The sequence below is a fragment of the Balaenoptera physalus genome (genome assembly GCF_965194825.1).
Source record: "Balaenoptera physalus genome assembly, chromosome: 18".
NCBI lineage: Eukaryota > Metazoa > Chordata > Mammalia > Artiodactyla > Balaenopteridae > Balaenoptera > Balaenoptera physalus.
In genome coordinates this window covers 73,144,538-73,158,429 of record NC_138899.1, presented here as the reverse complement: position 1 = coordinate 73,158,429, position 13,892 = coordinate 73,144,538, and the positions used below count along the sequence as shown (strand labels likewise).

At 38.8% G+C, this 13,892-nt stretch overlaps 1 protein-coding gene across 8 annotated transcripts in view; it reads left to right on the top strand.

Moving 5' to 3' along the window:
* FRY (FRY microtubule binding protein) overlaps nt 1-13,892 on the top strand; it is a 434,377-nt gene that overhangs the window by 203,606 nt on the left and 216,879 nt on the right. Inside the window, exon 1 of one of the 8 annotated variants that reach the window (XM_082435477.1) lies at nt 8,264-10,086. The exons of the other annotated variants lie outside the window; for them this stretch is intronic. Within the exon in view, the coding sequence (XP_082291603.1) occupies nt 10,026-10,086 (61 nt within the window). The 5' untranslated portion in view covers nt 8,264-10,025. Of the gene's footprint in view, nt 1-8,263; nt 10,087-13,892 lie in introns of those variants that run through there. 8 annotated transcript variants of the gene reach the window in all.

Sequence of the window (13,892 nt, the reverse complement as noted above, 5' to 3'; positions counted from 1 at the left end):
AAATAGGGCTCTAACGAATGCCGCATAGCCCACTGGAATACTTTGGGATGGTTTGAGGGTATCAATTCATCTAAATTGTCTAACCAATTTTTGTATGTGGAAGTCTCCCGGGAAAGTGTAGTGTAATTTTCACAGGAAGGCCATGCATCAGGAACAGTCCCAAACAGAACAGTTCTTAAGAAACAAGGTTCAAGATGATCTCTGTTAGCTGCTTTTTGTTGCATCCGTAGCCATACATGGTTTGGTCCTGCTCAGATAGACAGGACCTGCTCTCACTTTCCTTTCTACCTTCTAGGAAGAGCAGTGTGCTTTCCAGGCCCATGTGTACTTCTATAAATTGCTCTAGGAGAAAATCTCTCCTAGTCTTAGGCAACTTGATGATGACATATCTTTCTGTGTTTTTGTGCCAGTTCAAACTAGGCTAGTTGAATCAGATTCTCCCAATGCCTCCTCCGTGCCCTTACGTGAGGAAACCTCTGGAAGTTGTATTAACTTTTGTGGTCTGCCAGGCATGGCAGTCACTACTTCAGAATGCCGCAGAGTGCTCTGTAACAATTAATAAGTCATGGCAGGTGGTTCGTCATCACATAAGAAAGTAAGGCAGACATGCACCTAATTTGTCATAAAACAATACTGTAAACCTTACGCCTATAACTGTCTTGCACACTCAATTCTCTGAATTATAACTTAAAGTTATAATTGTGTATCCACCACATACAGTATTCAGGAAGACGCATCAGCATGTGAACAAGCTCTTAAAAAGCTCCTTAATAATGAGGATTATTTAAGTAGATGAACCTATAGCAATAAAGTTGGGACAGAAATAATATCGATACTTTAAACGGAGAAGTTATACAGTAACAGAACTCCACTCATATAGATACATATTTAAATATTTCCATCCCTTTCCAGTCTGAGAGCTCAAAGTTATTGCATCCCAGGATGTAATTGGGTGAAGAAAAGAACTGTTTCCCTTTTATTTGGTTAAGGGAGGTTTTGTGGTACAAGTCGGATTTGTAAAACGTCTTTGAAAGAGAAGATGTGTTGGCAGGATTGGGAGGAAAAGGTATGTCAAGCAAAAAGTGTGTAGTTGGAGTGAAGAAGCAAAGGAGAGGAGTGGTGGGGTGGCTGGCCAGAGCAGCTGAAGGGAATTCCAGAACTACCTCCTGGAATGAAATAGAAGCCCACCAAAGCTTCAGATGCACATTTGCCAGTTTAGCTTTCTGCTTGAATAGGAGCCCATTTTCCCCAGCGCTCAAAGTACTTCTGAGGTTTCAGGTGAGGATTAACTGATGAAATGATTCTGCTGTGGGAACAGTGTGAATCGAGATTGTGGTGTGCCTGTATTGCTAATGCAAGTCTGCATGAGGAATTGACATATTGTCAGACCGTTTTACCAGTTTTTCTTCCCACGTTGATGTGGCTTAGAAATTAAAGACATAAACAAATGAATAAATATTCATTGAGAATACACTGTGTGCAAAACACTGCAGTAGGAGCCAGGTGAATTGCAAGGAAGTGTGAGGTGCTGACCCCAAAGAGGCAGGCAAGGTGGAAATGTATATTTAGTAAGAATGACGGTGGTAATGCAGTGGCTATCACAAATCCGTGTGTACTCAACTGTAATGTGGGCGATATAGTGAGACAGGGCTAAGGGAGTATTAAGATGTTTAAAAATCTGTTTCCTAGTCAGTTTTATATTTTTGGTTTTATATGGATTTGGTTGCCACGTGGGAGCATTTAATATCCGAGATATCTTTTATGGTGTTTTTGTGTCTCAGCATCTAGGAGGCAATCTGGTAGAGCGGGAAGAGTACAGACTTCTGAGTCAGGAGAGCTGTATTTGACTCCTTTTTTTCTGGCATCAGTTGAGTGTGCGATCTTGGACAAGTTACTTTAATTTTCTCAGCGGGGATAAAAGTAACCACCCCTCAGTCTTGAAACCAAGTTCCCAGTCTTACCCGGCCTGATGGTTTTTTGGGTTTTTTGTTTTGTTTTGTTTTGTATTTTTTTTGTTCTTTCTTTTTTTGGCCACACCAGGTGGCATGTGAGACCTTAGTTTCCCAACCAGGGATCGAACCCGCACCCCCTGTAGTAAAAGCTCGGAGTCTTAACCACTGGACCGCCAGGGAAGTCCCCCTATCCTGATAGTTTTGCAAGTGATTAATAGATGTTTGCTTATTGAGTCAATCAATATTTTTATCACCTATTTGTGAATATTTATGATTACAGATATTTACTAATTCATAGATACGCAACACTGGCTTTTCTTAATGGCTTTCCGTGTTTATTCACAAAAATTGTTACCAATATGTCTAAGTTTTATCAAGTGGTAATTGGTCTAGAGAATAGCATGTACAATAGAAATACAATGCGAAGGCTTTATGCAATTTAAAGTTTTCTTGAGGCCACATTAAACAGAGTTTAGAAGCATCTGAAATTAATTTTAGTATTTTACCTAGTCCAGTATATCTAAAATATTATCATTTTGACATGTAATCAGCATAAATATTATCAATGAAATATGTTATATTCTCTTTTGGGGGAATAATTCAGTGTGTATTTATCTCGTACCACCAGCACATCTAAATTTGAATACCAAATTGGTCAAAGATACTTGATCTCTATTTAGATTTCATAAAACTTACAGTTTAAAAAAAAAAAAGTTTTACGTATGCAAATTATTTACAAATGTACCTAAAATTTTTCCAGTAACTGAATCAAGCATCAGGTTTTCAATTTTAAACTGATTAAAATTCAGTAACTCAGTTGCACTAACCACATTTCAAGCGCTTAATAGCTATATTTGGCTGGTAGTGAACAGCACAGGTAAAATTATCTTGAATTATTTTTCAGTAGGTCCCCAGACTTTTAGGCAGCAGAATCATTTCATTAAAAAAATAAAGATGTTCTAAACCTGGATTTCATTTTGGGAGTTACCTTATACTGACTATGCTTAGTGGTGACTTCTGCACTCAGCTTGTTCTGCCTGCTAGATTTATGACATCTCCTTTGAATGAAGCTCTCTAGATTAGCCTAAGGAATGTTTAGTTGCTTTTAAAATGCTGCAGAAAGATCAGCGTTTTTTTCATAGTAAGTATCTGAATCCATTATCTTTGCAGATGAATAGTCTGGGTCTCAAGCTGCTTGACTTGCCCAAGATCCCATGGCTAGTTGTGGGGCAGGTATCCCTTAAACCTGGACTTACGGGTCCTTGCTGCTCCTTATTTTGCCTCGTTTAGGTGCAGGTGGATCCCTGATGCCCTGCTTTGGACACTTAACGTCTTACCTGAAGGAGGACCCTTTCTCAGGCCATATTTTTTGATTCTCAAAAATATCATCAACCCCAAATCCAAAGTGGAGTGTGGAGACCATACCAGTCTACAATATTGTAGACCGAATTGTCTCAAAGAATCCTTGGGCAGAGCAAGGTTGTGGAGATGAAGGTCGTGGAGAAAGAGGCTTCCTTAGTAGTAAGAATGCATGCGGCTAAGTGCCTTCTTCCTGCTCCTTCACTGACTTGTAAAGGCAAAGTTTAACTTAATAGAAAAATAACCATTACAGTCCTCAAAATAGTGGTGCTCTTACTATGTACGTTTCTGTTGTATAAAGTTCTCTTTTGGAAATGTCTCTTTTTTGCTGCTAAATAAAACCAGTAAAGATGATTCATAAGCATTGGGTGGAAATGGATATGGGATACTTAGCTGAATGATTCCTCAACGTTCAATGTGACTGGTTTTTAGACACTGTTGGCTCCTATATGCTTTCTTAATGAATAGTCAAAAGGGATATGAGCTAATTCCTTGAGCTCCTGCCATTAACTATTTCACCAGAATTTACATACTTTATAGAAAAGGTTAATGTTTTCAGGACTGGCCAAAACTTCAGGTTCAGAAATCTTTGTTTAAATGATGCTTTCTTAGATGCAAGTAGTTGTTTACTCTCGTTTTAAATGTACCTATCTGAGCTCCTATTGTCAAGTTTATTGTATTAAGTATTTAGATGTTTTGGATAAAAATATGAAAATCCTCGAAGTTTTCACCCTCTACTATTGACACACTAGTACATCGTGAAGACGCCCCCTTTTCTGTTCTGGGCCGCTAGTCAGAAATGTCCTTACGGACTATTAAGGGTTTCCAGGAGGTTTACTCTGAACTAAAGGCAGGTATTGCCCTGCCTTTGGCACTGTCATTAATTGTGCGAATGCTTTTAAGAATTTTTGCAGCTATGAAGCGATCATTTGTTACACATCTTACCTTTTGATTTTCTGCATCCAGTTTGCTGAGGGTTTAAAAACTGAACAAAAACCTGCTTGATTTGTGTGTAAACAAAAGTTAGACTTGGAGTAGGAACTTGCATTAGACTCTGTATAAAGTACTTGGATTTTGTGACATCTATTTGGGCAAAGAAGCTGTGAGGCTGTTTTAAGATGAAAATCACGTTCAGGACAAGGTAAGTAAACCCCAAGTTTTGGGGGGTTACTTCCTGATTCTTCATTATGTTTTGAGTTGTAAGTATGAGGTTACCAACTTGATAGCTCTGTTCAAGATGGTAACTATTTTAAACTCTCCTATGCATTCCCCTGTCTGGGGAGACAGTTTACAGGATACTCAATTATCATTTATTATTAAATATTCCCAGAGGCCACCAGTAGCTTCCAAACCTGGCTGTTTGAATCAGAATCACTTGTGGAGCCTTTAAAAAAGACAGATTCCAGCCTCACCAGAAGTCGGTGAAATTTGTACTGGAATTTATACTTTTTAAGAGCTCCCCAGCTTTGGGTAAATGGGCTTTTGTCAGGCCCCTCCCCCCAAAATAAATGAGTTAAATGCAAGAAACAGGATCAATGCAATGTTCCTCCAATATAGAGTAATAAAAAGACTGTAGGCCAGGGAAAGATCCAGTTAGGGATTGCACTTAATAGCTGTGGGACTGGGGAATGTCACTAAGCTGATTCATCATCAGAGAAAAGTTTCTGGAGAGAAAGCATTTAGAGTATTGCTAACACACGTTAAGTTCTTTCCCTTCTCAGTAGCATAGAACCCCTTCTGATTTTCCTCTCTAAGGTTGGGCTTAAGTGCACCTGGTAATTTACAAAAGCATGGGTGATACACAGGTTTAAAGAGAGCCCCTGTATAGGTTCAGACAATCTGTATACAATAAGTATTGCACACCTGTTGGTAGAATACTGCTTTAACAGTGGCTGGGTTCCAGAGGCTCCCTGTGCCAAAACAAACCAGTATTTTCCTAGAGTCCTTCCTGGCAAACATTTTGGGATTGCGTTTGTTTGCTGCATATGTCTTCAGGTAATGACATGCTTGGCAGTGTTTACCTACAACTAGAAGCCTGTTTGATAGCCATTACCTCCAAGCATAATGACACATTGTCTTTTAAAGGTTCTCTGCCCTTACGGTTTCCACAGGGAAGGGGCAAGGCTGCACGTGATGTTTGCTTATGTTGTACTTAATTTGGTTCCTACCCTATGACAGCCTCAGAGGTTCTTTGTCTCTGAAAGATTTGTTAATCCAAGTGAATGAATATATTCTGTGCTATGTTATCTCATGGAAAAATAGTGAAAAGAGATAATCCTCTTGACACTGGCATCTATCATTAACGGCCACATTTCTGTGGTAATATTTTAACACTTGCATTTACTAAATTTCTAGAAAGACTAGTGTGCACGTGATTATGCAAATAAAATGTAACATCTCATTACTGAAATATTTCATTAAATATATCCCAAATTGGTTCTAAAGCCTCAGTGAGAAATGTTGAGTTTTTAAGACCAATGATGGGGGAAAAAAAAGAATTATCAGCTTGAGTTTCTTATGACTTTAGGGTTTTGATTGATATAGGTTGTGTTCAGTGTCACCATTTTAAATGCTGACTTTTTCTTCAAGCTGGAAAAATTTCTTGAGTTGGTGTCTGAAGGATATTTTTTGCTTCCCATAATATAATAGACTAGATTGTACATTAAGGAAGGTGAATACAGTCTAATAGGCTACATTTGATGAGAGTGGTTATATAATCTAACCTTCATGCCAGTAAAGTAGCATGAAGTAGTATCAGTCGGTCAGTAGCCTAGAAACAGTCTGCCAAAGCAATAAGGTTAACTAGACACACTGAGGAACGCCCTTGCAACTTGTAAGTTTGTGAAGATAGAAGCAACCAGTTTGGACTTTCACTTGCCCTTAAAAATATTTGTAGTCAAGCCACCATGCCACACAGAAACAGAAAGGAAATTTTTATGAATATTAGATTAACTTTTTTTTAACATCTTTATTGGAGTATAATTGCTTTACAATGGTGTGTTAGTTTCTGCTTTATAACAAAGTGAATCAGTTATATATATACATATGTCCCTATATCTCTTCCCTCTTGCGTCTCCCTCCCTCCCACCCTCCCTATGCCACCCCTCTAGGTGGTCACAAAGCACTGAGCTGATCTCCCTGTGCTATGCAGCTGCTTCCCACTAGCTATCTATTTTACATTTGGTAGCGTATATATGTCCATGCCACTGTCTCACTTTGTCCCAGCTTACCCTTCCCCCTCCCCGTATCCTCAAGTCCATTCTCTAGTAGGTCTGTGTCTTTATTCCCGTCTTGCCCCTAGGTTCTTTGTGACCATTTTTTTTTTTTTTTTTTAGAGTCCATATATATGTGTTAGCATACGGTATTTTTCTCTTTCTGACTTACTTCACTCTGTATGACAGATTCTAGGTCCATCCACCTCACTACAAATAACTCCATTTCGTTTCTTTTCATGGCTGAGTAATATTCCATTGTATATATGTGCCACATCTTCTTTATCCATTCATCTGTTGATGGACACTTAGGTTGCTTCCATGCCCTGGCTATTGTAAATAGAGCTGCAGTGAACATTTTGGTACATGACTTTTTTTGAATTATGGTTTTCTCAGGGCATATGCCCAGTAGTGGGATTGCTGGGTCGTATGGTAGTTCTATTTTTAGTTTTTTAAGGAACCTCCATACTGTTTTCCATAGTGGCTGTATCAATTTACATTCCTACCAACAGTGCAAGAGGGTTCCCTTTTCTCCACACCCTCTCCAGCATTTATTGTTTGTAGATTTTTTGATGATGGCCATTCTGACCGGTGTGAGATGATTAGATTAACTTTTAAAGTAATAAAAAGCATCAACTTTTAAAGTCATCATTCAATTAATATTTGAGGGTTATTATGGAACTATCAGTTAAGCATGCCAGCAGTCCGGTGTATGTTATTGATTAAACTTAGATTACATTAATATCGTTTAAAATGCCTAACATTTATGTAACATCATCGGGGAACAAATGATCTCTGAGTAAATTTCTCCAAGTCATGAAGCTTAACCCTTGAAGTGTCAAAACATTTCAATTTAATAATTTTGAATAGAATTCTTTGTAAAGCGTACTTTATTATTCTCTGTACTGTATCTGTGCTATTGTATGCTATCATAATTTAACCATGTCTAAATGAATTCAGATCATCAGCACATGTATTAATTATTAAAGATTCATCATATATGGCTACCTTTAGGGCTCTTGAAATGTTAAGGGCTCTCTCTTGTTATACTAAAATATCCTAAGGCTGCTATCCTTCCCAAGTTTTATGTCTGCTTTTTGTCGTTGTTTTCTGATTTTTCTATCAATATCAGCCATGAGCTGACAGCTGTCACTTACTCAACTGTTAGTGTGCTGTAGGAGCCTTCACCCATCCATGATCTGATGTTTTCAGTCTAACATAGATTGAGACAAGGGCAAGATGGTTAAAATGATGTGTACCGTAGGAGAAATAAGCTCTGAGTGGAGATGGGTGAGGTGAGGTGGGAATTCTTAGTAACAAAGACTCTGAGCTTTAATGGATGGACTTTGCGTCATCCGTTTTGACTCTAAAAGACACCTTCTATTACTCATTAATTCAACTCTACTAGGCATCCGAAGATGAGAACAATGTGGTTTATGCCCTAAGGATGTTCCCCAAACTGGTAAGGGCCAGGGTACCACAGAAGCACGAACAAACCATGGAGGGCATCAAAGGAGACTAGACTCTCTGGCATTCAGCTGGGTTTGGGATATGTGAAATTTCTGGATTAAAAAGTAGATTACTTGGGGGCTCCTCCTAAATGTATACAAAAACAAATACTCTAAGGTTACCATTGTTTAGAAGTTCCAATTCATAGTAAGGAATGTACTAGAATAAAAATAAGTGTAGTGACTCTGGAGTCTGACAACCCTGTATTTGAATGACCTTGAGCAATCTTATTTTTAATCCTTTTCATCAACTGTAAAATGGAGTTGGTAATGCCTACCTTATAAGGTTGCTGTGACGACTGAATGAAGTAATACATGAAAAGTGCCTGGCAGAGTACCTGAATCCAGTTGCATGTCTCACTAATGTTAATTCTTTTTTCTACCTCTTTCTCTCTTGCACTTCCCTTAAATACTGTTTGGTAATTGGTATCTGTAAAAAGAGTGAAAAAATAAAATGATAGATACTTTTTTTCTTATTGGTATGAGGCTCTTTTAAGTAACTTTTTTTAATTGAATGACAGTCACATCATTTGAAAGGTTGATCTAATAATAGCACTAGAGACTTGAAGCTAACAAAGTGCAAATTTTCAGTTGAGTCTTGATTCCAATTTAGATCCAGAAAGAGGAGAATTGAAGAAGAATTCTTATTACTCAAAACTCAGATACCTCCCTAGGCACACTTGTAATTGTTTTGGCCCCTTTTAGCAAAACATAAACCAAATGCCACATAGGCACCTCAGTCAACTCTTTAAAAAAGGTGTTATAAACCCTGGATGTGTAAGACACAGTGGTACCCTGGGGGCATCTTTGCTGGCGTTTAGCTTGCCTGAAACACTTGGAGTGTGCATTTTGGTAATGTGGACATTTTTCTCCTTCCTGTGAAATGTTTCCGTTCATCAGTCAATTCCCCATACCATGCTGTTTTGTAATTCCAACCTATATTGCTAGAGCAAACCTTCAATTACCCTGAGCAAATCAAAAATAGAAAATGACTTGGGTTTTGTGCTCTTCACAGCTGTGTTAGTGAAGAAATAGATTTTCACTGACCCTCATAAAATTCTTCTGCCGGAAATAATGCCCACTGAAAGATCAGTTAGTTACACTTCTATTTTGTTTTTAAGTAACTTTGCATTTTCCTTCCCAATCTCCTCATTGGCCTAAACCTGTTTTCTTCTGAAGATAGAACATTCAACGCTCACCAATGTTGGCTCCTTCTTGGTGTTATAAATTAAGTTTTTAACAAGTCGATTTCGGCTGTGCCTTTTAAAATAATATAACTATAGATTTAAACCCAATCACTTTCCTTTACTCGTTATGTTAACAGATGTTCAGTGTTTCGTTTTCCTTAAGGGTGTATAGTTTCTCACTGACTCTTGGCTTCAAATAGGGATTCTCTGCTGTTGGTTTTGTCTGTAAGAACTTAAGCTGTTTAAAGCTGTTCACACTTGTGGCCAAGAGATCCTGGTTCCCAAAGCAACGGTTTATCACCCACCCTGTGTTATCTTTGCTCTTGTATTTCTTTGGTCCCAGGAACACTCCTGCGGCCCGGTGGGTCAGCTCCATGGGTCGTGCGTGGAATCGGAATGCGTGAACTGTTTGTGGTGAGCTGTGGAGGTCAGGCTCATGTTCCTGGAGTGCTGTAAGCAGCTTGACTAATCTGGCAGCATAGTATGTTCTTGCGGTTAAATATAGACATACAGGCACTTTGCTAGTTGCGGGTCACTGTCTTACTGTGCAGCTAAAAATTGTCCCATTGGTATGAACAGCGTGCCCTGGACGGAAGGCCTGTTTTAGTTTGTCTTCTACTGTAGGTCTTTAGCACCTGACTAAAAATACACCTTGAACCAGAAATAAAAGAGCCCTACCTTGTGGCCGAGACACTTACGGTGGCAGAGAGCAGGAGGACCATGGACTTGGTCATTCTCTTTTTCTGCTTTGGAACGTAGTCTGTGTTAACGGTTCCAGACTGTGAGTTCGGGCTCCTTTTCAGGCTCATGGAGATTACGACAGCTTGTTGGAGACGATCCTGTGTGATCAGCTTCATAAAAGGCCTTGGTAGGTATGAAAGGCTGTGAATTGTGCAGAGTGGGTAACTGGTTATGAAGCGCTGGGTGTAGGGAGGATTTTCCTAAAGCTTACCATGGATGGGGGTGGGAGGAGCACCTGCATCTCCATGCAGGGAATTACTTATAATGTCACTGTTCAGAGACAAGAATGATACCCTTTAGGGTTTCTGTTTGGGATTGCAATGTTTCTGAGGTAAGATTTGGTCAGTTTTATACATGAGTCTATGGAACAACAAAGCCATGATGTCATGGAATTTTTCTGTGCATTGAAGTTTCACTGAAAGATTCGATATGACTATCTGTTCTATAAAATTGCTAATCTGTAAAAATTGCTAACATGTATTTGGAAAATAGTCAATACCATCACATTTAATATTACAGCAGAGGTAGGGTTTATGCTTGATTTCTTCTAATTACTGTTGTAAATATCCTTATTGGTTTTCTTTCAAACATTGAAATGGGCCTAAAGCAGTTTTTCCCTTGCTTTTGGCCTAGCCTTCTCCAACATATAAAAAATGTTTTTTCTTTTTTATGAACTAAAAAACAGGATACCATATGTTAACCAACATTAACTGGGTCCAAATTGCATGCCGCTCCTTTTTCTTTATGCAAGTAATAGCCTGGTTACATTAGCTCTAGCATAACCTTGTAAGCAATATTGTATAAGAGTTCCAAAAATTTAATGAGAGGAAACTTCCGTGACACAGAGTTAATTACATGCATCTTGGATATCCACCATTTAACTTTCTATTTAATGAAGGTGGAGGAAAAGTTAATTTGTAAATGGTAAAGGCACAACATACTGCTCTAATAGAGGAGAAACATTTTGTTTATTAATGATTTGGGAGATTTAATTACTTGTCAGTTATTCTGCACTATCTCTAATGAGACTCTTAGATATTTACATATAATACCATTCTATTTCTAGGAATAAAATCTCTATTAGTCATTAATTTACCCCTTATAGTTTATAAAAGTGGAGTGTATGTTAGGAAACTTTTTTTCTCTCAGGAGATTTTTTTTCATGTATAACAAGCATACAATTTAAAAGACAAAACGTATGGATGCATTTGGAAAAAATGCTGCATTGTAATAGGACTTATGTGAAATGCTTAATACTTTTGTCATTTGATGTCTCTTGGAAATGTTACTGACCCTTGCTGTGTTACCCCTGCACAGACCACTCCCATGCTCTGTTAGCCATCTCAACTTCTCTTTAACTCATTGTCTTTCTTGCTCACAATATATAAACTTAACTGCTAAGAGATCAGTAACAACTAATATGTTTTCTGTGAATTGGTAGATTTATCATTGCCTTAGATGATAAACTTATGGTAGGCATGTATCAAGTGAATTTTACAGTCATTGTACAGTTCCATAACTACTTAAGAATTTAATAAAACCTAAAATATTTTTTATTAAATGAGTTGACATCTAAATAAATAAGCACATATGAACCAGGAATTTAATAAGTATTTTGATCTTGACAAAATCAAAAACTAACCAGACTATAAAGGATTTCAGTTATTCAGTTAGTTCATGGACAAATTATAGAGTTTCTACTGTATACCCTGCACTGGCAGTCCTTCTCTCACTCTAGATGTTGCAAGCATATCTTGTGTTATCATATGTATTAATAATGTATATGCATAACATCTATATTATACATATGTATATGTAGATTATTGCATACATATATATGTGTATATATTTTATAGTAGAATGCATATTGTAATGTATATTATACTGATGTGTATGTATTTTTTTTGCACAGTAGCATGCTTTATTTAATTTAATTAATTTATTTATTGATTGATTGGGGGTATAGTTGTTTTACAATGCTGTGTTAGTTCCTACTGTACAGCAAAGTGATGTAGAGTTCCCTGTGCTATATAGCAGATTCTCATTAGTTATCTATTTTATACATATTGGTGTATGTATGTCAATCCCAATCTCCCAATTCATCCCACCCCCCGTATGTATATTGTTATAGGATATATATTATATTAACAAAGACATATGTAGGATCGGACTCCTTTTCAAGTCCCCTCACCTCCCGCCCTGCATCATGTAGTCTCCAAGGGTATCCTGAAGGGGAACAGCTAAAACTTTGGTTCGTGACGTTTAACGTCAAAAAAGGGCAGTGCCTGGCCCTGCTTTCTGGTGGCCGTCCCTGCACATCCAGCCTGCCCTGTCTTCATTGTCCCTTCAGGTTGGGTCCCTGTGTCATGCGCCCACTAATGCAGCTACAGAAACTTCTGTTCTCTTACCCTTGATTCTGGCTTAAACATGGTTCTAATAAAATAGTTCAAGAAGCTGGGTCTGTCCTTTTGGGTGGACCTGAGTCTAACGCCTAGGCAGCAGCCTACAAATGACTGCTGTTCCTGCAGCCTCTAGAGCCTCCTTGGCCATGACCCACAGTGAGAAACACATTTTGCGTTATGGCCCAGAGCACACGCACGCACGCACACACATCTGTGGGCACAGACAGAGACTGGAAACAAGAGTGTCACGAAGCAGTGCTCTGCCTCACTATGCAGGGTGTCCTCGCTCTGCTGTTTTTCCTTCCACAGTTTTCTATTCTATTTCATTGCAGTCATGCTGGTCAGCACCCACTCGGTTGGTTTCGTGATTGAGTAATGAATGGGTCACAACCAGCGCTTGACAAACTCTGCCGTAAAGATTTCATAAGCCAGCCATCCTCAACACACCATTAGTCAACTTCTCTACTGAAATGACGTGCTGTCGTCCTTGATATAATATTCTCCTCCTGGGCATCTTGGTGCTTTATTTGTCGGCGTTCTGTTAGGTGGCAGAAAGAGCTCTCCCAGTAGACTTGATGTGAGTCTTGGGTTGAATATAGAGATGCTGGGCTGGAGACAGTTCGTGACCTTGTATATCTTAATGCTTCCTTTCTCCTTAATGCAAAAAATATTTACTGAGTACTGGCTATTAAGCTGGAAAGTGAGGATACAAGAGGAATTACACAAATTCTTTGCCCTTGTTGTACTTAAGTGTAGTAGAGGAGACAGATAGGAAACAAATACAAAATATATCACTATATACCAAGAGGTGGCCGGCACTCTGCAGGAGGGCAAAGCTGGGTAAAGGGGATGGAGGCTGTCAGCAAAAGGAAGTGCCAAGGAGTGTCTGGCCAGAAGAGCCTATCATAAAACCAGAAGGAAGTGAGCAAGAGCCACCGTGAGGCGTCCTTTTCCCCCACTTTGCCCTCATTCTCTTCTGCCTTGAAGCCTTCTCTGACTGTATCTATCGTCAGTAATTTCTAGGTCTCAGTGTCAATGTCACCACCCCAGACGGTCCTGCCCTGACCCCATAGTCACAGATATGTCCACCCTGTCTGTCTGTCTCTCTCTCTCGTAGGATTTTTTTCATTGGAGTGTAGCTGATTTACAGTGTTTCAGGTATACAGCAAAATGATTCTGTTATATATATGTATGTTCTTTTTCAGAGTCTTTTCCATTATAGGTTATTACAAGATATTGAATACAGTTCCCTTTACTATACAGTAGGTCCTTCTTGTTTATCTATTTTACGTACAGTAGTGTGTATCTGTTAATCCCAAGTTTGTAATTTATCCCTCCCCCGCCCCCCTTTCTCTTTTGGTAACCATAAGTTTGTTTTCTGTGTCTCTGCGTCTTTTCTCCTGTTTCTCTCTTCAGCAGCCCTCATAGCACTTCGATTTGTGATTCTCTTTCTGGGTGTGTTTATTATGTAATGCCTATCTCCCCCACATACCCCACGTACCATCAGCTGTATGAGGACAGGAGTCGTACC